Raw genomic sequence first — 27,191 nt, 5'->3', positions numbered from 1 at the left:
CACCAACGCTTCTGAGCCCTTGAGATGAGTTGTGTTAAAATCTTACAGGCCTATATAAATCCAATACTTCTATTATGTAGGAATAACAAGATTAATTTTTTTCATTTTTTGTAGTAGACAAGTTAAACTGAACTGAAGGCTGGAGGCATTGAGATTCAGGAGCATTTACTGATTGATCCAAAGCCATACTCAGGTTCATTCATGCTGTGTTTTGTTGTAACCTAGCTAACAGTGGAAACCACGTGTTCTTTTGTTGCCCCAAGTGACAGTAACATCAGAGGACTATCAAGGTGTTTTTTTAAAATTGTACAGCAACTTGAAGGATTAATTACAGATAAAACGTCATCTGAATCTGGTGTTCCAAAGCATTGTTAATATTATAACTATTGTTGACTGAAACTGTCATTCAACTTCAGTTTTTCCCGAAAATACTAAGGGAAAAGGTAGTATATAAGCAGACAAGTTATAATAAAGGACTGAATATTTAGGCTTTTTCTTAGGGTATTTTGTTTGTTTTTTTGGGGTTTTTTTTAAATTTAAAACCTATTAGTGGTGTTGGTAAACAGAAAACCTGCTGGAGTCTGACAATTGTATTGTCAGATTTCATTGGGACTGTAAGCCTTGCTTAATAATACACAACTGAAGTTAAATACCACATTGGTAGTGTTTCCTTGTGACAGCCCTTTAACTGCTCAGAAACATTGCTCAAAACACCTCTGTGAGCCTAGGAAGCCAAAAGAAAATTACATGCTTTGCCCTGTACCAATGGCAGAACTGAGATTAACCAATATATTCATGAATTTCTGAAAACTGTATTTCATCACAGTGGTATATGTTTGTCACAGCAAGAACTTAAATCACACTAGCACTGGTGCCTTCAAACCTTTTCCTGAGCAGAAGCCTTTATCTTTTATCTTGTATTTCTTTTGAAAGAGAATCATTGTGATAGATGCAGCAGCGTAAGTCCTCTGGCAGAGGCTGGTCCTAAAACACACAAAACCAGTAGGCTGAGAATAAATGTAAGTAGACATATATAAGTAGATTTAAAATAAAATGCCACATTCTACTTAAGAGAAAATAGAAATAAAAGGTGAATGTTCCAGGTTAATTTCTATTTGTATATTTTGTTCCATGTCTCTAAAAAACTTCGTTAACAAAAGCGTACCACACTTCAAGTTTAGTGTTTTGTAGTCAATTGGGTGGCTGGAGTCTATCTGATTTGGACATGTAAACAAAGAGTTCCTCAGAAGAAGGCAAAAAGATGCCTGTTTTGTGCTTCATTGGATCACCTGGAGATGTGGCTGCATGTCCCTTTACAGCGCTGTGCAGACTGTTACATCTGCTTGGAGTAGCCTTTAACAGGGATCCCATCTTGACTAGAAAAGCAGAAGCTCTTCTGTTTTTTTTCTTTCATAATTCAAGTTCAGCATAGCTACTCAAGTATTTTAAAATAATAATATAGTATTAAAAAAAATGTTTATACTGTCCTGTTTTCAAATGTGCCAACTAAAGAAATCAAACATACTGTTGATATCCTGCCTTGATAACCCCAGCAAGGGCTGACTGTCTTGGCCTTAAGGAATTTTCTCCTTTTATGCAAGTGCTGATAGAAATGTAAATTTCCACCAACTTTTTGTTTATCTTGGCAACATCAAAATTAGATTAGCAATATTGGTCCAACCCCATTATAGGAGCTGTTACATAATCATTCTGAACCCAGAGCTTTGTTGGTAAGGGAAGAGGACAGCATATTTTAAATTAAAATGCCTTTTTCTCTTTTAATGCTGTGCTTTTTAGAAAGAAAACTATAGTGAAAGCTGTTGTTTCTCTATTAATTTTTGAAATTTGGAGGTGGCAGGGCACATGACTATCAAGGTAGCATTTTTTATATTAGACAGTTCTCTTTGGAAATCATGCATGTAACTATCAGTGAAACAAATGAAACATTGCAGTGATTTATGGAAAGATGGGTAGTTACAGTAACTTCTTTCTTTTGTGTCCATGACACAGAAAAGAAAATAAGCAAAATTGTAGAACTTGTGGGGGTTTTACCTTTTAAAATTATGGAAGTCATTGTAACAATACAGGTGAGTTAGGAAAGCGTAATTTCAAAATATAGTTAATGTCATAGCTCATGAGCCACAAATGGAGCATCATATTTAGTACAGTCTGTCCTGTACCTTATATAGTTTTGAAAACTTGAGTGTGATGCTATTCACTGTTGTAACATGTATATACTATTCAGAGTATAGGATATTATCATTGGTGTGTTGAGTATGTGGTCTGGCTAACTAATCAGTTGAACACTGCAGAGCATTCTACTAAAGGAAAATCCTAGTTCAGCCCCACGTGTTTTGGTTTGTGTTGCTGTTTTTCCCTTTCCTACGTATTGTGCAAATACAGGTTTTCTGACTTTGGCACAACTTTCACATTTCTTAGAGCAGTATTTAAAAGTCATTGTGTCAATGTTCATTGTCAGATTATTTCCCCAGCAGCTGTGCAATCAATGTTAAGAAAGACTGTAAAAATATCAGTTTCTTAATGGAGTATCACAAAATGGCATTTGCAAAGATGGGGCACTCACTGCAGTAAGGGGATGTGCTTCAATCCTCATGTTTTGCCCTTGAAATGCAGCTTCTGTATAGACATTACATAATAGAAATATCCTCCTTCACATAAATACCTAACCATGGTAATATGACTTTATTTGGAGAGACATGGGTATAGTCAAAGGCATCCTGTGTTGTATGCATAAATACCATTAAAATGATGATGGAGCAGGCTAAACATTTATCAAGCAATTTTCCACAATGAACGTTGTAATAGAAATTAATGCAATTTGTGTGACACAACTTGCTGTCAAAACAAAATGCGGAATTTAGAGTTTTATTTGATGGATTTACTTACATTTTAAAGTACAACTACTTACTGCATTTTTTAAAATCTTCTTTATTTTAAGTTATTGCATCTACTTCTAGGAAATGACATTTTGTTTTAAATCAGTAAAGTGTCTGAGAATAAGGAGTAATTGTTGTTCTTCACCTTCTAGTGCAGTCAGCTGTCCATATTCAGAGATGAACTTGAACAAAGAAAGCCTCTTACCCGACCGATTGAGTGGGGAGATGCCTGCAGCCAGTCCCATCCCCAAAAACAGAAAAGTGGAAACAAATGAAAGATGCACCTCTCCTGTAATCAGGTAATTATGATTGAAGCAATGTCCATAACTAACAGCAATATTTTATTTCTGTGTTCTCCAATGTGATTTATAACTGTGCAATGACTGAATGGTTTCAGAAAGGCCTGCCCATTTATCTACATTTTCATTTACAGGGAAGAGCAATGTTTTTTTGAATGCTTATCAAAAAGGTCATGGAGCTGTCAAAGACTGATACTGATTTTACTGTCTATGGCTTAACAAGAGTTTGGTTTCATCTTCAGTGTAACTATCCAGACTACCAAGTGGTTAATTGGAATGTAAAATTGAATGTTGACCAGTTGGTTTCCCTTTAGAAAATTATTTCTTTTTGTTCCTTTTGTTTGCTGTAGTGGTGTTATTGATGTGACTGTAAATTAATGTAGCTCTTTGAAGAACAGCCACTATTATGTCTTTACAGTGGGAGTGAGGAATCAAATTACTGGAAGTGAGTTTTGCAAGAATAATGTTGAAGTCTGTAGCTGAAGCCTTTAAACAGGAGCACTGGGAAAAAACACAGGAGTGTGATACCAAGATGATTATTTTCAGATGATTATTTTATCTCAGAAATCGTGGATATTGATTCCTGTGCTTATTTTGGGCTATAGGGAAAAATAGATAATTTAAGAAGGAAAGGGAAAGAGAAAGGGGGGGGGGAAGGGAAGGGAAAGGGAAGGGAAAGGGAAGGGAAAGGGAAGGGAAAGGGAAGGGAAAGGGAAGGGAAAGGGAAGGGAAAGGGAAGGGAAAGGGAAGGGAAAGGGAAGGGAAAGGGAAGGGAAAGGAAAGGAAAGGAAAGGAAAGGAAAGGAAAGGAAAGGAAAGGAAAGGAAAGGAAAGGAAAGGAAAGGAAAGGAAAGGAAAGGAAAGGAAAGGAAAGGAAAGGAAAGGAAAGGAAAGGAAAGGAAAGGAAAGGAAAGGAAAGGAAAGGAAAGGAAAGGAAAGGAAAGGAAAGGAAAGGAAAGGAAAGGAGGCTTTCCCTTCTTTTCAAGGGTTACATTAATGTAAATGTGAAAGCTCGAATGTTGTGAAATGTGACAATGTGAAGATTTCCAGTTCCCACTGTAATGACCACATATTTTCAATAGATTGTATTTTAAATTGCCATCTCAAAGACAGTTTCAGCTTCATGCTTTAAAACCCAGAATGTTCCTCTGTCTAAGAGTTCTGCCTGATGTGATTGTTATAAATGTAGGATTTTAGAAATCTGAAGTGACTTAATTACTCCCTGGCAGGTAGCCTGCTTACCATTACAGTGAATCCACTGGCACTCTGAGCAAAGTCCTCAGTGGCAGGGACTGTGTCAAGTGCTGCTTTTTTCATTGCCAATTAAGAGGCTGCACAGAACACATTAAAGGCTGCACAGCGATATGTTATGGGAGAGAAGGTATAGGAGAAAAATAATACCTGAAAGTGTTCTTGTGTAACAAATATTTGAAGTGGACAGCTTATTATCAGAAGTAATATTAGGCAAATTCTGTTTCTGTTTAATTGTCTAATCATTTTACCATTGACTTAATAGAGAAGAGAGTTCTTTATTTTGATTACTGAAAATGCCATGTATACAGTTATTTTTTTAGTGGCAAGTAAAAAAACTTCTCTGTATTTCTTAAACCAAAAAACCACCTTGGATGTTTTCAGTTTCCTTTTTGTGCATAGAGAGAAAAATAAATTAAACAGCTTTGCTGCTTCCACTTCTAAACATTTTGTTAATTTGTTTTAAACAGTGACAGAAAATGCCCCAGCCCTGGTCATGTAGGTATGAAATCTTCACCTCACAATCGACCATCAGGGAAAACTGTACCAGAAACAACCAAGCTGGAAGATGCAGAAAATAAATCTCCTTGCAAGAAGCCCCTGTTATGCAATGTGAAAGAAAAGAAGGCACCTGGGTAACTCTCAGTTCCTTTCAAAGCATTGAGTGTGTTTGGAGTCAGTTCAAAGTGCAACTTACCAGGCAAAGCAGTCCAGTGTGATTTGTCTGTGGAATTCTTAAAAGCAGTGGGGAAGGAGATGGAAGCTCTTCAGCTCTCCTTATCTTAGAAATAGAGGGGAAGGGAGTATCACAGCGTGTATAAGAAATAAGTATATGTTAGAGGAGAGGAAAAATACAATGCAATTATTGGAAATTGAGATTCTTCTTCCTAGGTTTATGTCCAAATTAGTTTCTATATACAAATATGTACAAACATGGAAAAATTAAAAGTAATTATTTATCTTTCAGTATCTGGCATGTATTTTTGACAGAAAATGACATGAGAACTTTTTTATACTATAAATATTTTTCTCCAGAGCAAATTTGGAAACTATCTTTGAAGCTAAAAGTACACAGTTCAGTGTTTTCATGGGGATATGTGAGGCAATAGGATTCCCTACACTTTTAATTAGTTACAGTATCGCTACATTAATTTATTGACTATTTTCAAACAGAAATAGATGGCACCCTGGAAGAAGATGTCATTTGTTATATATTTACATGAGCTACATTATTTTATGTTTATAATATATGAACTGTGTTAACAATATTAGTGTCTTGAGAGACAGAGACAGGAGAGTTGGTATTTTATGGTAAATAAAACAGCTCACAGTAAAGCTGATGATTGAAATAGAACTGTTTTCTTAAGAGTTGGACTTTGGTGATCTTTATTTGGTCCCTTCCAACTCAGGATAATAAACAGCATTCACTAGTCATAGTCTAGTGAATTTAAACAGCACAGAAAGGAAGATGGCTTCAAGTGTAATTTTGAAGTAACCTGTGTTAAAAAATAGTTGTAATTCATTATTTTATCATACTTACAATAAATTCAAATTTTTTTTAGAAATATACTTTGGCTTTACAGACTGCCTCCTAAGATTAATTGAAGAAAAAAGTTTTTGTCTTTTATTTTTTTTCAGGGTGTTACCTTTAGAAGACTTAAAATAACCAATACTTGTGCTATCTGTTCACTGTGTTGAGTCAGTTTTATTAAGAGAATAGGTCTTGTGCCAGCTTTGAATTATCCAGAGACTTTGCAGCTTGTATTTCAACTGTTTGAATACATTGATGACTGGCTGCATTTTATCATCTAGCTTTCCTCATTCATTATGTATCCAGCAAAGTCATGGAGGACTTTCAGTTGAATAATCTCCCTTTGAAAAAGGCATGAAAAATAATGTTCACAACATTAGGTATATATGAACTGCTGGGGTTATAAAATATTGAGCATCTGCTTATTGCAATGCCCAGTGGATCTTTTTAGATGTGTATTCAAAGTACACATGCATAATTGAAGACATAGATACACACACTTGTGTGCTCTTTAGTTGCTGAGCTCACAGTGTGGATTTAATTATGTTTGACTTCAGTTCAATTGTGTATACCTTTGTATTCAAAGGTAATCTTCTATTTCATAGAATCCTTTCATTGAGGAACCAACCACAAATGATCCCAAACATAAGTTTTATTTTGTCATGTTAAATCTAAGTGGTACTCAGCTAATCTTGGTTCCACTTACTCTTTTTCATTTTTCTCTCTCTTTTTTTTTTCCTCTCTATACATCAAACAAGTATACTAGAAAATTTTGGTTTTCAAAAATATAATTATATACATAAATATGCAGTGTGTCCCTCTGGATTGTTCCTGAGATTAAAAGTCAAGATAAAAATTACATGCCTACAGCATATCCAATTTCAAAGTATCTTCAGAGTAGCAAAAGAATTTCACTGTAATAAAAATTCTATTCTGGAAATCTTTACAGTGAAGGAAGCTGAACACTCAGACTTGGGAATCAAATTATACTGGCTCTTAAAAAAAATCTATTTGTCTCCCAGCCTCTTACCCAAAACCTTCAATTCATGACACAGTCATATTTAACTAATGAAGTCAAATTTCTGTATGTATGCTGCTATGAAAATTGCCCTTGAGAAATTAGGGAGGTACTTGTTTCCTCACAGGACTGGGTGATCTCTCTTCCTTAGCTGAATTAGAAAGTTTTCTGTGTTTGTGGAGTTTGGAAAATAAGTTTTAAGTGAGTAAATCTTTCTGAGGAAGATACTGTGGAGAAGTCTTTTGTGGCACAAGACGTTGTGCCTGCTGTATGCATTCCACTGCTATTGGTTGTCACACTATTGTTATTTGTGTCCTGTCATACTAAAAAGGCTGGATTTCCTGATCTGCAGTGTTCATTTTGCACCATTACTAGTGTGATAATTATATTTCTGTTGAAGTCAGTGAACCTGAAGCTCCTACTTGATTCAGTCACAAATGTTTTCTTGTATGTAATATATAAATGGTATTCAACAATATAAATGTAAACAGTGGAATTAAGTAGGTCTGTTTCTGCTATGGATTTGTGTTTTGAGCTTAGCTAATCTTGATGCCTAACAAAGTGTTAGGTGTGCATCTGCTTTTCCTCTGTGATTTTGACATTTGTTAAGGTGTTCTTCTTGACTCCCTCTGTGGTAGATAGTAAAGCATCAGTTCATACAGTAGTGAGATTTCTTGTAGTCTTGACTCTAAGAATCATTCTGTTTGGTGTCTATTTTTAGAAAATGCTCATTATGTACTTGGTATCTCCGAGTGCTCTGAGTATCTGTGATGGTTTAGTAAGAATCAACCAAAGTGTTCTGAAATTCTTAAAAAGCCGAAGTAAGTAGACACATAATGTCATCAAATTAATATCACTTCACGTTTGTAAGAAACCAGGAAGTACCAGGAAATATATCTGGAAATGCCTTCTGAAGGCAGAGTTTGAAAAGGAACTTCCCAAGGGCTGACTTTAGGACGGGAATGTACACACCCCATACATCCCCACCTTGAGAAATTCTCTTATTTCCACATCTCTTGCCTGGTTTTTCTCGAGAGGGGGAAAGACATTCCCTGTCCGCAAATTCTTGGGTTGGCAAGCTTAGGGAGCAGCTGGATAAGAAGTAATGCAAAAGCAGATGCAAAGGAATATAAATGTTTTTGGTGATATTTTTGGGATCATTAGCAGCTGCACAACAGGGTGTCAGTAACTGTACTGACAAGGAGTTGATGCCCTGTAGAGAAGAATGTTGGGCAGAGGAAAAGGAGTCAGTGCTGTTTCAGACTGCTCCTGCAAATGGGCTGCATAACCAGCCAGGCTTTGTAGGACACACAGCTATATATGTGGGTTTCACTCTTCCCACCTTATGATGTGGACACATCCACTGCCTCCATTTGTGTATTTTCCAGTTTCAGTTATTAAGTCAAGTGTGTTGGTATGCTTTACATAATATTAGTTTACACTATTCTTGAGCCTTCTTTGCAAAATTCATGTCAGTAGTCATGCCATTCTGTGTAAGTCAGAAATAAGATCCTCTTTCTTTATTTATTTTATAATGATACAGCATCCTTTGTGTGGGAATCCTGGTGTGTCAATAGTATTGCTAGCAAGAGATTTTATCATGCTCAGTGATTTTTATGATGTACTAATAAAAATTGAACATCTTCTTTTCCTCAGTGGAGTACTACAAACAAAGGATGCCATAAAGCACAAAGAGTGTGAAGATGAGGAGACAGAAAATAAGCTGCTCATTTCAAATGAAATCAAAGGTAAATTGGCAGTTCTTAATTTGTTTCAAATTAAAATCTGCAGAAGTGAAGAAGTGTGATGTCCCTTGAAATTCTCCTGAAACTGTATTGCGAATTATTTTCTACATTCATTGTCTGTGTCCAAAAACACTTTCAGCACTATGTCCTGGTCTGGGGCAAATTTGGAAGGAACTTCCAAAGGGATGTTCCTTAAAGGGCAAAATTCAGCAACCCTGCCCCCTACCTGTTCAGGAGATTATCTTGTAACCATCAAAGGTTTTTCCAAGAACTTTATCACAGGTGTAAGGATGGGTGCAAAATGAATAGCAATATAAAAATCTCATTTCAATGATGTTTTTCTACTGACTTTTCAAAATAGTTTATTAAACCAGTCTGAATTGTAAAGATATAAGATTCACTTATTGCCTTAAAAATGTATTGAAAGTTAAAGTACTTACACATTACAGATACAATGCAAAATTAAGGTGTCTTATTTAACCCAGCCTCAGTCTTGTTGAGGGTGATGGCCAGATTGTGGCTCCTCATTGGTGAGACAGGAAAGTTCTCATTTGGTCTCCAAAGGTTTCTTCCAATGTGGACTTTTCTTCTGTTCAGTGACTCTGAGTGGCTGTATGTACAGCTGTAGCAAAACTCTTGGATGATCACAGATCCACTTGGACAGATGGAAGCAGCTGTTCATTAATAGTTTTTATCCTCATTGTTTAGAAAGAAAACAGCACAAATCCAGAATATCAGTCTTATATTTGCTGATTTTTTCATGTGTAAATCTTAGTACCAGGTTTGTTATTAGACCAAGTCAGTGCATTGTTGCAGTGCAGCTTTGCTGCAATAATTTTATTAACTGATACAAGGTCAATGCAAGTTATGTATCTTAATTTTCTAATCTTAATTCCTTGTATTTTTAGATTATTTTCTTCAGCAGTTTTTTGTACAACAACACTTTGAAAGCTTTCATCAAAATTGAGTAATTGGCTTGAGTAACTGTTTCTTCAAGAGCTACATGTCTTGCCTTTTAAGTGAGCTCATCTCTGTAAAATGCAGGAAATTCTTTGAGACTGGTAGAGCTTGCATAAAGATAAAATTGAGGTAGTGGTTTATTTTTAAATATTTACCTTGTGTATTTTTTTATCTTAAGACAATATTTATCTGCCAGTACTTTTCAGACAGATATGAGGCACTCTGGTGAGTGTAAAATTTGAGAGATTCCATCTACTGTAGGAGCTGTGAAAAAACTGTATTAGTGTTATAGAAGAGACTTTTTAGTAATTTTAGCTATTTTGTTTCAGTGGGAAGGAAATATGCAGCTTTGATGTTAACTTTTGCATTGTTTGACACAAAAAAATTCAAGTAGTTGGGAACATTTTAAATTGTCTGGTATTGTTCTTTTAATTCTAAGAAAGCTGGCCTGATTTTGTGAAGCATTTTGAGTTTGACAAAATTGACACCAACAACCTCTGCTTGCTAGGTTCTTGCATAGTTAGATTTAGGAAAATATAACATTTTCTTACATCATCGTCTGGAAAAATCTGTCCTTTTTAAACACATAATGATGTTATGTTATTATGTGTTTAAGTAAGACGGCACATTTAAACTGTAAGAGGAAAATGGATCATTAAAGTCTTGCTATCATGGTCATGGAAATCTCAAGATAAAATAATTGTGCATTTAGGAACTGTCACTGTTGGTACCTGTGCTTTTTGCCCTATTTTTTTGGCATGTCACTTACCTTATTATTCTTCAGCCTACTTTTTCCATACTCACTTGACCAGTTCCCTACTGATAACTTTATAAAATGTGTACTACTGTCTTCCTTTGTTTGGAGAAAGATTATTTGGAGCTAAAGAACTCCACTGAAATCACTGCCCATTCATACTAACTTTTTTATGGGCATAAATCTTGTGCTTAAAAACCTTATATATGCTAAGAGCTAGACCCATGCAGGAGGCAATGAGCAGTGTTAATGGTCTCTCATTAATGCAGAAAGCATTTGCCACTTACCTTCTATGAAATACAAATTTATATTTTGTTCTGTGGTAACTCATTAGGAAGATAGAGATGAACTCTCAGAGAGAAGGATAACAAGGTGGTGTAAAGTAAGAACAATGTAAAGGCAGGATGCTGAAGCAAAATGTCATCAGAAAAGACATGGTTAAGATTTAAAACTGTGAACTTTGTGCATCTGGCTGCTGTCTTGTGGAGCTGGCAAGCAGATTTTCTTTCTTCACTTCAGTGCTTGAAGAAGCTGTTTGTGGTTCTGTGATGAAACTGGCTAATCTCTGGTTCACCTCAAGTTAATCTTCCAAATGTCCCAGTTGAGACATAACTTGGAATAGATCTCATATTTTCTATGGCCCAGAAAGACAGATTGCCTCGCTATGGGAAGCAGAGCATGCAGAGTGAGAAATACTCCAGAGCATTCCATACTCCAGAGGATAGGGAAAACTTTTAACTGTCTGGTATTAGAGATATAGATTGTAGCCAAAGCGGTGTGTTCTGGGCTTCCTGTTACAAGGTTACCCACACTAAATCTAAATTTCCTCTTTTTTGCTGTTGTGGTTTTATCTGCCATAGGGCTAGGGACTTTTATTTTTAATTTCTTCAATTTAGTTGAGTGAAATGTACTTTACATGGTCCACTGGTGCTCTTTGCCTTGCCTGTGAGGCAGATACTACACTGACTGAGAATGCTGCTCATTATTTTGCCTGTACCTATGTGCTGTTGTGTGCATGCATATATTTATATATGTGAATACAGGGTGTGATTTGTGTGGTATTTTCTTCACACAGCATTACAGTCTGCTATTTATTATTTATGTGGCACTATCAACATATTGCATGTTTTGTGAATGAAAGGAAAAAATAGCTGAACACTTAACATTTCCAACTCTTGAGAGACCTTGTCTAGAAGGAAAAGATGAGAGGGTAAGGATAGGGAGGGGATTTGAGGAACAATTAGAAAGATACTGTTCTGTAAAATATGCTTTACATTCAGCATAGTTTCTACCTTTTACATTCCTTTCTCACTGAGATTTTTATTAGTATTAGAGGCTCTAAGGAATATTTGTAACACAACAGTGAAGTGTAAAAAGACATTTAGGGAACTCTCTTTGAAGAATGGGAGTATAATGGTAATAAAATATTAAGGAGTCTATTTTAAAAGAAATGAATGAGTGGGCTGACAGTGCTGACTAAATGGCTTAAGAGTCAACTTCAGAATAATAGGCATTAATAAGAAATGAGGATAGATCTGGAAAGTAACAAAAAACTAGGCTCGAGGAGCAGAACAACACAAGCAAATGTGGTAACATCCTATATTAGGTGTATTATAGACCAGCCCCACTGTGCTGGCAAAAATCCATAATGGGAATTTGTGCCCTAGTTGTTGGGTGCAAATGTGTGAAAACTAGAACATTGTGGTTAATAGCAGCTTCTCAAAAGTGAAAGTAGAATGGAACTGAAACAGAAATGAACAATCCCAACGAAAATAGCATAGGGATTTTTGAGTAACTGTATGAACCATGTCATTAAGGAATATTAGGCATTAAGAGTGTACATTGTTGGCTGTTGCTTAAGAAGTGAATTTCAGAGGTTTTCCACAATCAGAGTTGGCAATTGGGAAGTACTTGGGCCTGAGTTCAGAGAGCAGGCATGCTGCTGTTGCATTGCCAATGGATCTAAATGAGTAGGGGTGTCATATGCAGTTTGACATCATTTGAGATATCACTCTTCACTCTTTCCTGCTGCACACATCTGCAGCTGCTGCTTTTCTCCAGACATCAGCAGCGTGTGTCTGAAGGCAGCCTCCCACCAGTGCATTACCTTTGGGGACAGTGGCATGGGAGATCATTCCTTCCATTACGGATGAGTGAGATAAAATGCAGCACGGAGGAGTTTAATGTTATTTTCCAAACAAAACATTCAATTAAAGTGGAAGCAGAGAATTTGCAGACATTTGCGTTTTTTCCTCAGAAGAACTGAAAAACATTTTGTTGTGGATGAGCCATAAATGTTGTGTGGGCTGGGACTGTATAACTGATTCACTTGGAATTTTGTAGCAGTGCAGTGCTGCTTTTGATTTTCTAACAGCTCAACCACAAAATTAAGTTAATTCTTGTATTGCTGTACTACTATTAAATATGAGTGTGTAATTTATTGTACCAAAATATTTTAAATTGTTTGACCTGTGGTGTGTTATGTTAACAGATCTGATGGCATGGAATTGTGTTGTGTTGAAAGAGACTTCTTCCATGTAGGAGTAGTTATATTTATAGAGAGCCAATATGATGATAGTCATACTAGTGGAAGAACAGTCATGGCACTTCCAATTCTGGTTTGGCATTCATTGCATTTTACTATTCAAGCAAAACTGTACAGCTTGTGTAGGGAGGCCCATGAATAGAAATGAATGTGCTTTTCCCATGACTGATCTCATCATTGACTGAGGATTTAATTCGTGTTTCCTGTTGCTGAAGATGTTGAAGAGCCCAACACGCAGAGGCTTCTCTCCCAACCAGTTATCGTGTCTTCTAAGTTGCAAATCCCTGGCCTGCCCTTGCGCTGGGAACAGCAGAGCAAGCTCCTTCCAAGTGTGGCTGGGATCCCAGCCAGCAAAGTTTCTAAGTGGAGTACAGATGAGGTAGGTTCCCTCTTTGTCTTCTGTCTTACTACCACTGTCTTTGAAGGCTGATTTAGAGCTTTAGATTATCCCCATAGATTAAGAATAATACATGACTACTCAGAGGATTAGACTCAGGCAAATCTAATGTAAGTGATCCCTAAAATGCTCATCCTGCTGCCATCCAGCTCCAGAAGCAGAAGTATTCATTCATATGCGTATTGATGCAGATAAATATGTGTGTATGTATATATATAAAAGCATATTCACCGGTGTTCTAAAGAGAAATGGTAAATGTATGGTCCAGCATATCAAGTGCTCATGGTCTCCACTACCAACATCTAGTCCCCACACAAACATTCTGGAGGAATGGACCCCAGTGTAGGGGTCTGCATGGAGCAAGCAGCTATTCCTTGTGCATAGTTTGGATGTGGCACACTGCTTTGGAGAGAGATTATACAGTGCAGAGAGGAACTGTACGGATATGGTCAGGCCATAGCACCTGATTTTAAGATTAGAGCCTCTGTTCGGGTATATAGCAATGCTTGGGCAGACAGAATCTCGTAATTGCTTTACTTTCACAAGTACCTGTGACTGTTCTCTGCACCCTAGGCAGTTGGATCTCATTTAATCAGAGAACAAAAGAAGCATGACTCTATGCACTTACAGAACAAGGTGGAACACCTAATATGAGACTGTAAAAACAATAGCTAAAAGACTTTAATGATTGTCAGCCTTAAAGACTATTTTGAGAAAATATGAGTCTAACTAAATCTTTTGTGGTATGCTTTGGTGGCAGGTCTCTGAATTTATACGAAGTTTACCAGGATGTGAAGAACATGGCAAGGTGTTTAAAGATGAGGTGCGTAAAAAAGAACAGAGACAAGAAAGCTTGGTAGAAATACATACAAATTAGTAGAATGAAGTGTATGGAATCAGAGAATCATCAGGGTTAGAAGAGCTCTTTAAAATACTAGGTCTAATCCTCCAACCTAGCACTATCCCTCTAGCCTCCAAACCTTGCCAATCAGCACCAGACCCAGATGCCTCTTAAACTCTTCCAGGGATGGTGACTCCACCGCCTCCTGGGACAACCCATTTCAATGCCACATTGTTTAAAGTCAGATGCAAATCTATGGAAGATTAGGTTGGTTTTCAGGTCATGAAATAGGAAGAAATTAAAGAGAAAACCAGCAAAGTGTCAGCCAGGTATTTTTCCATCTTTTTTCCTGCCAATTGAAATTACTTACAAACTTTTTGATTTACTACCGTTCTCTCTTGGTCTGATTGGACAAGATTTGTAAGCAAGGATGTTATTTTAGTTCTCCAGGATGTTAATAAGTAAAACAAAGCAGAACAGTAGTTTGAGATAACCGCCCCATAAAACTCCTTGCATCTTGTCTCATCACATTTAGCTATTGATGCTCTTCCTCCTGATATAGCCAATTTATGAATGTGATTTAACTCAGCAGTGAGTGAGAAGATCTGAAGGTTCTGATGAGGTTCAAAGGAGCATGTACTCACTTTGTGAGCATGTCAGGTGTGCATTTTTGTCATCTGAGATTGATTTTCCAAAGTTGTCATTAGGAATGGATAGGGTTTTAGATACATTAGGCCTTATAAACTAGATTGTCTTTTTTTTTTTTTTCTGCTCAGAGTTTTGTTATTCCTTAATGTTAATGCTTAGCTTCAAGAAGGCAGTTTGATCACAGATGCCAGAGTGATCAGGTGCTTAATCCCAGCCAGACAACCTGAATGGGCAGAGTCAGCCAGCCTTTCAAGTGAAGAATAATTTTGCTGCTTAAACTTGGGAAGGCACCTCCTGAGGAAAATGCATACAAATGGCCCTGCTAATCTCCTGCAACAGAAGCTTTCAGGCTGTGCTGTAGACTGTAATGTAGACTGTATTACAGCTGCTTATCAAAGGACTGAGAGGCTGCATCTCTGGGCATTTGGCACTAGCTCAGATGTTGAGCATTTTAGTATTCAAGCCTGGATTGTTCCCTATGTCACTTAGGGTGTCTCATCAATTAATTTAGAAATAAAAGTTGGCATATTGCTAATCAAGTCAGCAAACAGCAAGTGCCACAGAGATGCTGAATTCTTAACAATTCATTCTCAGAGGTGTGAGAAAATATTTCCCTTCTCTAGGATTCAGCCTCTCAGGCTTTGTCTGTGACTAGTAAATTAAATGTCCCCCACTGAGGTCAATGAGGTCATTGAGGCATGGACTGGCTGACATCAGTAGGTAGAAGGTGCTGGTTCAAACTTCTATATGGAAATGAACCTTCAGCCTGCTTCTGTTAAGATGCTTCAGCTTTTTATTTGGGGGGCCCCAAGTTCACACACTTTAAGTTCTGAGCCCACCAAGTCTGGCTTTAGATACCTAAGTGATCAAAAGCTTAGATAGGAAATGTTGGCCCCATTGAAGCCCCTGAAGTGAGGACCCTGGGGGCTCTTCCTGTTGGGATTTAGCACTCCTGCTGAGAGAGTGATTTGCTTACAGGAGAATGTTCATTTGTAAAGTTTAGTAAAATATCAACAATACAAAGAAAAAATATTCTGTGTTTTGAAATGTTCTGTTATGTTTGTGTCCAAGAGGCAGTTTTATTAGCCTGGCCCCTATTTTCATCTGGGATCAAATTAATTTCAATTTGCTATTTAGTGAGCAGAGAAGTGTTGGTCTAAAGGGGATTCCAGCTCTATAGCTGGGAGAGAGATCCAGAAGCTTCTCCTATGGATGCTGGCATAAAACGAATAGCTAAGATGTTTAAAAGCATTGCTGTGCTTCAGTATAGTTGAATTACACTTAATTTACCCACTTTACCCTTCAATAGGTTTTATATTGTCAGTATGAAAATGAGAAACGTTTAGCTGAAAATTAGCCAGACGGTTGTTTTTGAGCAGGAAGAAGATCATCCTGTTCTCTTAGACTAGCTGATCTGTCTGAAGGTTGAAATCAAAGCTCCTGAAAGCATTTGAAAGTGCTTGAATTCAGCCAGTCCTTAACTTTGTCTGAAGTTGCTGGGACTTTGCTTTTCATGTTTTCTGAAACTTATACTGCTGCACTGTCAAATCTATTAATAGCTTTGTGTGTTTTTCTTTTAAAGCAAATTGATGGAGAAGCATTCCTGCTAATGACCCAATCAGACATAGTCAAAATAATGAGCATTAAACTGGGACCAGCCCTAAAAATCTTTAATTCCATTCTGATGTTCAAAGCTGCAGAGAAAAATTCACACAATGAACTTTGAAGATAATGGAAAATGTGCACGAACCAGCTTTCTCCACTGGAGCTCATGTTTTATTCAAAGCACAAAGACTCACTAGAAGTGTTGAGTAAGGACTCTCAGAAAGGAAGAAACTGAAGTTCAGCACTCGTGGACTATTTATAATCTCCTGGAGCCAGTACACATCTGAATCCTTCTGGGAAGTGTTCAAGCTTTTGAGAAGGTACTGTGTGACACCCGAGTCAGCTGGTCTCATTTACCAAACTAATGGCGCTAATTCTCCATGGATGGTTAGGATCCCTAACTCTCTCTGGACATCAAGAAAACCTTCCTTAATTATTTATGCTGTATTAAATAAGGGAACGTTAATATTTTCTAAGGATTCTTGAATTGTACTTCATGTACCCATTTTACTTTTCAGAAGCTTTTACTTCATTTTATCAAAATAAAAACTGATCAGCCAAAAATTAGGCTACAGGTAGCCAGATGAGACTGTTATGGCTAATGTGTATTTGTGCCATAGTTTGAAAATGAAACACTTAATGTTACATATGTGACACTTTATGCTACAGCATATTACTTTACAGATAATAAAACTGTCTGTTTGCTTGTAACAAAACAAACCTTGTTGGGGTTGAAATTATAATGCTTTTTTGATAACTGAATGTTTTTACTTTTGCACGATTACAAAACTGTTACGTGAGTTTTGCCACCAGCATCTTTCATGTATTTTATCAAAAGACCAGTATAGAGAAGGCTGCAACTGAAAAATAAAGTTTGACTTCATAGAAGATTTTTGTTTATACTGCACAATAGAGTCCCAGCCATTTACATGGAGTCTGCTACAGTCCATCAGAACATGGTAGAAAATAGGAGTAATTTGAGGCAAGGAAATTAGCAGAAAAGAAATTACATTCAATTGTGTCTGCACTTCCCAGTCTTCAGCATAGTTACCACAACAATGGAGAAAAACTGTGCTCAAGCTAGGACTGCTACCCTAGTTTCATATTCTACAGAGGTTTGCTTTCCCAGGAGTGGGAGAATTATTTTTCTCACCACTTTCTAGCTGAAAACTCTGATTTGTAAATGGATAAGGCATATGGAGAAAGACAAAGCACAGGGAAAAGGATACTTAAATGCTTGTGGTGCACCGGCACATGCTAAGTGTAAAATACATGCAATTCACCAGGTCATTAGCAGGCTGCAGATGCCACCAGCAGGTACTGAGGTGAGGCAACCTCCTTTCTTGGAGGATTATTATAGGGAAAGTCGTTGCACGTGGTATATATACATGCAAGATGTAAACCAGATGCACTTTATATGGGAGAAAGCCTAGCTACCTGTATACTGAGGACTGCTCCAGAATTACTTTGCAAGAAGAGAGAGAAGAGTTGGATCAGGTTTTTGGCAGCCCTCTGTTTAGTGCTGCAGTGGGCAGTTGCTCAGCTGTGGAACTGAGAACAAACAGAACATTCCCATTGCACAGAGCTGGGAGAATGTTACATCTTCCCACAGATTTTGCTAGGCTTTTCTTTGGCTGGAGTTTTTAAGTTTTCACTCTCTGTGTCCCTTCCAGATCGTGTGACTGGTTCCTGCCATAATATGAGGTGAAACAGGGTCAGTATTAAGTAAGTTGCATTGCTCTGTTAATTTCCTCCCATAGCATTGCATAAATAATATTTTTACATTTTGTTCAATATGTGTACGTTCAAATTGCACTCTTATTGTACTACAATACAAATAAAACCTGAACTGGAGCCTCTGTTACCTTTGTGTGTGCCCAGGACTCCCAGATGAACCCAGCTGCTCCTGATGGGTGTGTGTGTGGAGTGATTTCTCACTGTAGCTCAGTGCAGCCAGTAGTTTTAAAAGAGCAGCTTAGCTACTGCTGTGTGCCCTCTCCCTCAACACTTACTCCCAAAGCTGACATCCCCCTGGCCACTACAAATCAGAATGCCATTTATAGCCCTGGACTTTGTCACCAGCAGCACCTGAAGTTGCACAAGCAGGACTGTAAATAGCTAAATTCTTCTGTTTTCTTTCATTGTCTCCTTCTGTGTAGTTTATTTTCCTCTACCCTCTGTGTCTGTCCTGTGTGCCAGGTCTACAGCCTGCAGTGATAACCAACAAAGAGATCTGCAGCTCAACAGAGATTACCTGGGGATGTTAGCACCTCCCTGGATTTTTATTTACAACTACTTACAAAGTACTGTGGTTTAAGAAATTAATTTAAATTATTACTGTTTACAAGATGTAGAATAAACCTCACTTGAGCCCAACTTTTTATTCACACAGCTATCACAAACAATAATGAGGACATACATAATCCTTACTTTTGTATCCCATGTGATGAGGTAGCTGAGTGTAGCCACCTCTGTTACAAAAACTACAGTCAACAAGTTTTCTTTGTTGACTAAAGAAACTAAAACCACTCATCAGACCTACTGAATCTCTGAAATGGCATTGGTTTTTGTTTTGTATCTGTGGTAGCCCAGCCCTCACATTGGTAAAGGTTCCCTGGAACCATGTGAAGCCTATAGCAGGAGAGTTTGGCCATCAAATGCAGCCATCTCCTCTCATCCTGAAGGATCTCCCACTGTCATCACTGCCTTGGAGTCACCCCTGCACAGCCAAAATTTACCAAAGCTTCTGTGATCTTCCAGGCTGTGTGTTGGAGTGTTTAAAGAATCATCATGACCACAGAGGCTGCTTTGCCTACGCTGACATTTTGGAACTTGTGGGAGATTGGTCTCTAACAGAAAGTAGTGTTTTAATAAAAAGCCAGTTTTTATTTCTAATTAATGCAATGGGTCCTGGCTGCTGTTCCTATCACCAGGCACTTGCCCAAAGCTGTGCAATGCCAGACAGCAACCCTTGGGATTTTCACACAGAAGTCACGAATGGAGTGTTGGCAAAGAGAGAAGGCTGTGGAAGAAGAGAGGAGAGGGCCTCTACTCTGTGTAGGCAGACAGAGTCACCATGTGGAGAAAGTTGATTTGTTCCAGGGAACAAATTTGGAAAGAAAATGAGGAACAAATTTGGAAAGAAATGTTCCCTCTGCAGCACCAATGCACATGGCAGCATCCCAGATAAGTCATTCTTGCTGCTTTGAGAGCTCATCTTAGAATGCCTATTTAGTAAATTCAGGATTAATGTTGAAACAAAATGTTTCATGCAAGAAGAGAACAGCAAAAGTCATCATCCTGTAAACTGAAAATCAAGCCCACCATTTTAAACCACTCAAATTATTATATTAGCCTCTCAGCAATCAGAACATTATGAAGTAATAGTAGTAAGTAGATGTTTAATTTGTGTCATTTCAAAACATTAACTGTATTACCATCTAAAACAGTGAAATGCTCATGTTGGCTCATTTTTTAAATTCTTACAATCAAAATATCTGAATTTTTCAAATGCTACTTATAGAAAAATAATACATAACACATAAAGTAATCCAGAAAATTTTATTATCTCTAGACTGCTCTAAAATCTACATTTAAAATAATGAGATTGCTGGAGTTTTAATTTTTTGTTAGAAGTAGCCAGTACAATAAAAAAAGGAGGGCATTACTAAACGTAGCTTTTAAATATACATACACTTTGAATAGAAAGAATGGCACAAAGGGATTTATTTTGACAAAATATCACATGCTCCTGAGAGGAGTGCTGGGTGCACCATCAGGTACTGGATGCTTGGGTGCCTCCAGCCCTGTCTTTACTGGGGTGGGCAGAGCTGCTGGGCTCCTCACCTCAAAGACCAGGGACTCCAGGAAGTTCAGTGTCCTGTGGATTCTCTTTGGGCATGGGATATCAAACACATGGAATGCAGCCACCAGTGCTGCCAGAGCCATGGTGCAGTCGTCAAGCTGGGCCAGCTCTTCCCTTTCTATGTACAGGGCAAACTCGCATGAATTCACGTTGAAGGGATTTTTCACTTCCAGCACTGGTGTCACTGCCTTTACCTAAATTTAAAAAAGGCTATTTCAAATGATGCCACAACATTGCTACGATGAACGGGTCAGAGAATGAAGTAAGACTGATAACACTCCTCTGAAGTTAGGTAGTATTTCTGTGAGTATTTCTACTCAAAAGGCAGGCTAATGTCACCTCTTCCCAGAACTAAGCTGAGCCACCAAAAGCCCGGGTGATGTGCACATGCAGGTGATAAAAGGAAGAGAGACCAAGGCTGCTCGTGCTCTGTCTCCTACCTCCTCGTTCACTGCAGCAAACAGACTGGAATCATCTCCAAAGACTTCTGGCAGGAGCAAACATGCAGCAGTCATTTTCATATCTGTCAAAGGCAAGGATTTATACTAAATTACAAATGAAAACTTCCTGGCACTGCAGTATCATCCTGGAAAAACAGATTGCAGTCTATGTAATAGTTAAGAGCTCAGTAGTGGAGCTGTTGTTCAGTCCACTTTGAAGAGTAGTTTGTACCACAGTCAATATTTAGACAACTCAGCTGGCAATGAACATTAGTGCCAAATAATTCATGGGACTCTGCTACTCAATATTACAGTTCAATTTTCCTCACAATAAGTAAGTTGGCCATTGGGTTGCTTTTAGTTGAGCTTGTGAGCTGAGCAGTCTTCCTGCTCTCACTGCCCTTCCCCAAACTTCTCTCTCCCCAGTAAACTGAAGTCCAGGGAGTCCTTTTTCCAGGGCTCTGCTTTGGAGGCCATGGCACCAGCTGGTGCTGCAGAACCTCCTGACACCTGGTATCTACTATCCCTCTGACTCAGGTGTTATTGACTATAACATCTTTTTTGCAACTCAGGCTTCTAGTGTTATGTGCTTCACTGAACTTACCTCGCCATGCATTTATTATCTAGGTGCCAGGTCAAGTTGTTTGTGAGAGAAAAACAGAAAAGGAAAGGCCTTGGGACTTTACTAAGGCATGAGTCAAAAATCTCTGTGGACATGCTGTATAAGAAAAGGGGAAATTACTTACTATATCTATAGATTTCCTTGGCCAAAGCTATGAAAAGAAAGTCCATAAAGGCTTTCTGGATTAGACTATTCATTGAAGAATTTTAATCTACCATGAGTGCTTTTGTTTTTAACCTTAGCAAAGGAAATCCCCAGAATTTTAACCTACACTTCCTGCTTCTTTCGAAGCTGACCTGGCAATAAATGGAGTGAAACTGATATAGGACTCACATGTCTTCATATGGTGTGACCTTGGATTGACATCCTGGAATTATTATGCCTGTTCGACAGAAAGTGAGTCTAGGGAGGACTCCTCAGAGAGCTGAGCTTGGGCAGCTGGGCAAGAATGGCAATTCTGAATGACTGCTTGAAGAGTTCTGTCCCTGCAGGACCACACTGCCCAGCTTTCTCACTGACTGAAAGAAGCTGAGTGTCAGCAGGTGTTTGCTCCCCACAGCCAGGACACACGGACCTCCCCAGAGGCACCAGTCTGTGCCCTTTCTCCTGCACTGTTTCTCTGCAGAGACGAGGTGCCTGAAATGGTTAGTGGGAACTACTTTTATTTTACTGGGGTAAAGATTATAACCATAGAAACTTGACTTGTAAAGGAAATTGCGTCTTTTTTTATGGGGCAATTTCTAAAGCAGAAAATTAGTTTTCTGTGGGTATTTTTAGAAAATAATAAGCACTCATATCTAGAAATACATACTTCTGCTCATCTAGCAATACGTATTTTAAGGTAATTACTTATTTTATCAAACCTGCAGTCTTTTATTCAGTGAAAAAAAAGCTTCAATACTTGACTGACTTAATTTTCCTACTAATTTAGTAGCTTTTATTCTAAATGCTTCACCATCATTCTATATTTTCAAAGAAACCATAACATTTTTGAAATGAGTTTGCAGTACAATTGAAACTAGTTTAGTTACATAAGTAAGAACAATTAGCTGCAACAAAACTCTGATATTCAGAGCATAGGAGATTTGTACTGACATTTCAGAACGTCTTCCTCTGTGTGCTGCTTCAGATTTTCTTGCAGCATAATGTTAATTGGATTATTCCTCACCACATACAAGGACAATATGTTTTCTGAATAAATCTCCAAAATCTCGACTGTTTTCTTATGAATGTCCATGTGTGTGAGAAGCTGGAACTCCCTAAAAAGCTAAAAGAAAAACAAGTATTTGATATTGCAAACCTCAAAACCACAACTGTAAACAATGCATGCACTTTGAAGACAGGATAAAACTAGCTCAGTTAAATAAGATTATAAACTCAAGAGGGTGATGTAATTTTTTTTCAAAGCAGGGAAGGAATACATCAAGTAACACCAAACAGTGACGCTGGTGGTGTGTGTGGCACCTTTAACACAGAATTGAAGTGATGAACCTTTTAAAATGGGATTTCAGTATGAATTAAAGAGAACGTTGCTGATGGATACTTCAGTGGAAATATCCTGTGAAATACACGCCTACAGATGTATCACATCTATAACACAGGATTCATTGTTATTATTAAAAATAGCTCTGTTACCTGATAAGGGCATCTTAAGAAAGGAAATAGTCTAAGAACATCTTTTAAAGGTGCCTTATCGCTGATCATCTTTCTCCGTATTTCTATTGTCACATTCATTCTGTTTTCCACTTCTTCCCAGTTCCTCTGAGTTTTCATATATTCTTGATTAAGCCACTTAATATGTAAATCCATTGCACTGCCTTTAAGATGAGCAGGTTCTTCCTACGAAGAAATTAAGGACAGAATTATAAAAAATCAGCCTTTTTATCTGATTATTCATCTTTTTTAGCTCGTGTCATTTGATGTGACCTCTATGATTTGAGTGTAGTTGAGCTCAGCAGAATGGGCAGTGTGGTTTCAGTTCCAGCTCTCTGAACTCACCCTCATATTCTAAGTTAGACCAAGGTCTGTTTTCATATAAAACTATACCTGTCAGCCAAGTCCCCCAAGTCCAAATTGCATATTTGAGGCTATTTATGAAATTCCTGTTCCTGTTTCTGGTTTGTCTCATTGTGGTTTATTGGAAAGGAGTAGTCAGTTCTAACGACAACTCAGTATTTAGCAATATTAAATCTGTATTACCAAGAGAATTTTAGTATTCTCCTCTTACCCATACGGGTCCTAAAAGCAGGACAACTAACTTTCACATTTATGCAGCTGGAATTTTTACCCCCAAGGACACTAGCTGAACTAAAAACCTAGTATTGAAAGCCATTATTTGAGCAGTTTGACTGTTAGTGTTTCCAAAAAGTATTTTTGTATGTGAGGGAAGTTAACAACCTTCCTCAAAATTATTGTTATTGTTCCTGATGTAATTTCAAAGCCAGTAGTTACTGAGAGGAGGGTGGCTATCCAAAGCAGTACACCAGCTGGAGTAGCCTGAGTGTGTGTAGCTCATCCATCAGTGGACACAGGGAATTTGCTCACTGAAACAAGCTGAGGGACACAGAGATGCACAGCTGGTACAGTTACATCCTCAGGCTGCGTTGCTGCTGGCTTTTGCTGTCTGTATTGTCACTGATGCAGCTGTGATTACACATATGGACAGGCGGTGGGTCAATGCCAGAGGGAGTTGAGACACTTCAAAATGCCCCCCGGAACATTCCCAACGCAGAGCTGTGAAACACACAACATCCCAAACCACTTCGCAGTGCTCTGCATGTGCAATTAAACTTTTCATTTTAATTAACATCCTTCTTTGAAATCATGCACGTGGTATTCCAAGAATGGTTGCACACTGCAGTGAGACACCTGCCTTTCCTAGTACATATCCATAGCTACCAATAGCCATTATAGGCATCCCAGAAGAAAATTAGATCTGCATGGAGGAGAGATACCTAATGTCCCCCCTGTACAACTCCCTGGCCCTTGCTAGGATTCTGTGCTAGCACAGTCTGCACTCTTCCTAATAGGGGATTTCAGTCTTCACTGTGTTACAACAGCAGTGTGTGTTTGTGACCAGCTTGCATAGGCATTCCTGGCCTCTTCCTCAGAGCACAGGAGCAGAGGTGGGGAGACAAGTTAGTACCATACCCTCCCCTACCTGCCTGGGAGAGGTGCTGGCAAAAAGTATAAATTATGAGTATATGGTGAGTTTGTCAAGACTTCACTACACTGGGGTCTGTGGACTCCCAATCTTTATATTTAATAGCCTTCAGTCTTTATAGCTATACAGCCTTCAGTAGATTTTTTTTCTCCTTCAATTACTTCTCACGGTCACTTTTCCAACTCTCATAAAATCATGCCTTCCACAAAATCCTGCCTTAAATGTGGCAGTTTAACTATATGCTGTCAGAGGAAATGCATTTCTTTGTTTTTCTCCTGCTATTTCTGCTTCCTAATTATCATACTGGATTCAAAACCTATTCACCATCTCCATGCCACTATAGTTTTACAGACATGTCATATTCTGTCCTCAGCCATCCCTTTTCCAGCCAAGACCATCCTAAGCTATTTAATCATTCCACATATGAAAGCTTGTCCATACTTTCAATAATCCTTGTTACTGTATTTGCAAGTTTTCTAATTTCACTGTAGTTTTTATGAAATAGGTGCAGTATAACTTAAAAGTACTTCTTGAGATATACTGGGGCACCACAGGGGCATACAGTGGAATAATGCATTGCCTTTCGTTCCTTTCTTAAATAATTCTGTGTAATAAAGTTCTTTTTGTTGTTTTCTTTTTCTGTTTTGACTGCTGCTTAGCATTGTGCCAGATATTCTTTGGCCTAGTACAAAAATAGCATTTGTGAATGGTACTAATAAGCTAAGAGCCCACCACTATCAGTGTTGTTAGGACTGGGTTTTCTCCTTGTCCCTTATTTTCCATCTATCAGAACTGAATTTTATCTGCTGGGTTTCCCCACCCTGGAAAGGGGTCCTTATGCAATTCTTCAGTCTTTGCCTTTAGTATCCTTGGTAGCATCACAAAAGGTAATCTGCCAACTAGTCTACTTTTCTCATGTTATTTAGAAATATATTGAACCGCTTAAACTAAGCTTTCATAATCTTTTCCACTGCAAATCCCAACCATTTCTGCAGAGCCTTGTTTGTTCTATCTTGTAACTCTTTATCCATTCAAGGACCTTCCTGTTTATCCCCTCAGATTATATCCTCTAAGAGCCTTTCAAAGGCATGTGCTAAAATCTCTTCTGAATTTAAAGTAAACTATATCAGCTGGATTGCCTGTGTCCTCAGGGCTGTTGAATACTTCAAAGAACTAATGAATTTGTGAAGAATTAGGTCTGTTTACCAAAATTTTGTTGATTCCTTCCTAACGTGTTAATCTCTTGGGTCTGCATTAGAGTTCTGGCCAGTTTGGCCAGTGAAAACAGATGGTTTCTTGGTCCATATGTTCTCTAGCTCTCTCTTGAAACTCTAGAAACTGGCATGAAATTAGTTACCTTCAATTATCTAATATGAGAAAAAATGTACTTCCCAATTAAAAGATTACCTGTTTTATCCTTGGATACCACTGAAAATTTTGTGCAAGTTCTTGATCCTGAAAATGTGTTACTGCTCATTTTAGTGAACTATTCTGTCCTCTTTAGTGACATGCATGTCTTGAGACAGATGCCCTGAAGAATGCCTATGGAAAATGGTCCCAGTAATGTGATCATTTGAACTCACCTACTGAGAATGCTTGCAAATCTATCTCATTTTTCTGGTATGGCTTTATATTCTGCCAGCCACCCTGGACCTAGGGAATGCACCTTGAGCACTCCTGTCCCTCAGCAGCATCAGGCTTCTTGCTTCTCACCCTGGGTGAGAAAGCCTCTATAACCCATGTAGAAAAGGCAGAAAGCCACAAAAAAGAATTCTGTGTAAATGTCCATCAGATCACTCAGAGTCATCAGAGTTTTGTTTTGCTGCTGGTATGTCATCCCTGCAAGCTTCCTGCATCGGCCTTTGATGGTTTCTGGTATGAAATTTATATTGGTTACTAGTATGAATACCATCCTAGTATTCACATATTCACAGCTGGGTCATTCAGCTATTCCTTAACCTGCCAACTTGCCCTAAGCTGGACAGGCTGTCCCTTGCTTCACTGTGACCAGTGCACAGAACCAAGGGATGACCCATTCTTGTCAGTCTCAAGATACCCACATTTTCTCACACACACAAACTTGGGCAGTTGTTAGGGCTTTTAAAATTACATTTATGTTTTTATGCAAGAGCTAGCTTGAAGCCTCTGACTCCAAACAGCCCTTTCACCACTGGTTTCTCCTGTGGGTCTGCTTTCAGGCCTCCTGCCCATAAAGCAGGAACTTCTTCAACCAGCTGATGTGGAACATGGTGGCTCATTCCCTGAGGGCCTGTCACCTTCAGTGTCTTACTTGCAGAGACAAGAAAGCAAAACAACTCAACCCAGTGTGCTGCAACCACAGACTGACTCGGTTGCTTAGAAACAAACACGAGAAGAAGTCGTGACCTTTACACCAGCTTCTCTCCAGCCCCCTTGTCAAGGCAAACACTGCTTGATTTGATGGACTTTCCCTGTGGTCAGCTCTGTCCCTGAGAGCTAGTTCAGCTGATGGATATTATTAATTAGCTAAAAGAGACCATTTGACATTTTCATCAGTGGCAATGGCAAGCCACCAATAGAAATATGGCAGCAGTATAAGGAAGAATTGCTGTCATAGCTATTTATTAGGGGG

The 27,191-nt window shown here is 38.3% G+C and overlaps 2 protein-coding genes across 7 annotated transcripts in view; one reads left to right on the top strand and one right to left on the bottom strand.

Moving 5' to 3' along the window:
* Positions 1–18,345, top strand: part of L3MBTL3 (L3MBTL histone methyl-lysine binding protein 3) — a 78,260-nt gene extending 59,915 nt beyond the window's left edge. For all 6 annotated transcript variants that reach the window (XM_058021097.1, XM_058021101.1, XM_058021100.1 and 3 more), the window contains exons 17-22: positions 3,050–3,196; positions 4,917–5,081; positions 8,652–8,743; positions 13,215–13,378; positions 14,157–14,219; positions 16,468–18,345. In XM_058021097.1, the coding sequence (XP_057877080.1) occupies positions 3,050–3,196; positions 4,917–5,081; positions 8,652–8,743; positions 13,215–13,378; positions 14,157–14,219; positions 16,468–16,611 (775 nt within the window). In that variant the 3' untranslated portion in view covers positions 16,612–18,345. The remainder of the gene's footprint in view (positions 1–3,049; positions 3,197–4,916; positions 5,082–8,651; positions 8,744–13,214; positions 13,379–14,156; positions 14,220–16,467) is intronic.
* Positions 18,346–20,071: 1,726 nt separating this feature from the next.
* Positions 20,072–27,191, bottom strand: part of SAMD3 (sterile alpha motif domain containing 3) — a 36,068-nt gene continuing 28,948 nt past the window's right edge. Inside the window, exons 8-11 of the mRNA XM_058020533.1 lie at positions 23,053–23,256; positions 22,513–22,684; positions 20,796–20,878; positions 20,072–20,549 (exon numbers count right to left, since the gene is read on the bottom strand). Of these exons, the coding sequence (XP_057876516.1) occupies positions 20,232–20,549; positions 20,796–20,878; positions 22,513–22,684; positions 23,053–23,256 (777 nt within the window). The 3' untranslated portion in view covers positions 20,072–20,231. The remainder of the gene's footprint in view (positions 20,550–20,795; positions 20,879–22,512; positions 22,685–23,052; positions 23,257–27,191) is intronic.

Source organism: Melospiza georgiana, chromosome 3 (assembly GCF_028018845.1).
Source record: "Melospiza georgiana isolate bMelGeo1 chromosome 3, bMelGeo1.pri, whole genome shotgun sequence".
In the NCBI taxonomy this organism is placed as follows: Eukaryota; Metazoa; Chordata; class Aves; order Passeriformes; family Passerellidae; genus Melospiza; species Melospiza georgiana.
The sequence above is the reverse complement of the archived record's forward strand: the minus strand, read 5'-3'. Positions and strand labels throughout refer to the sequence as shown.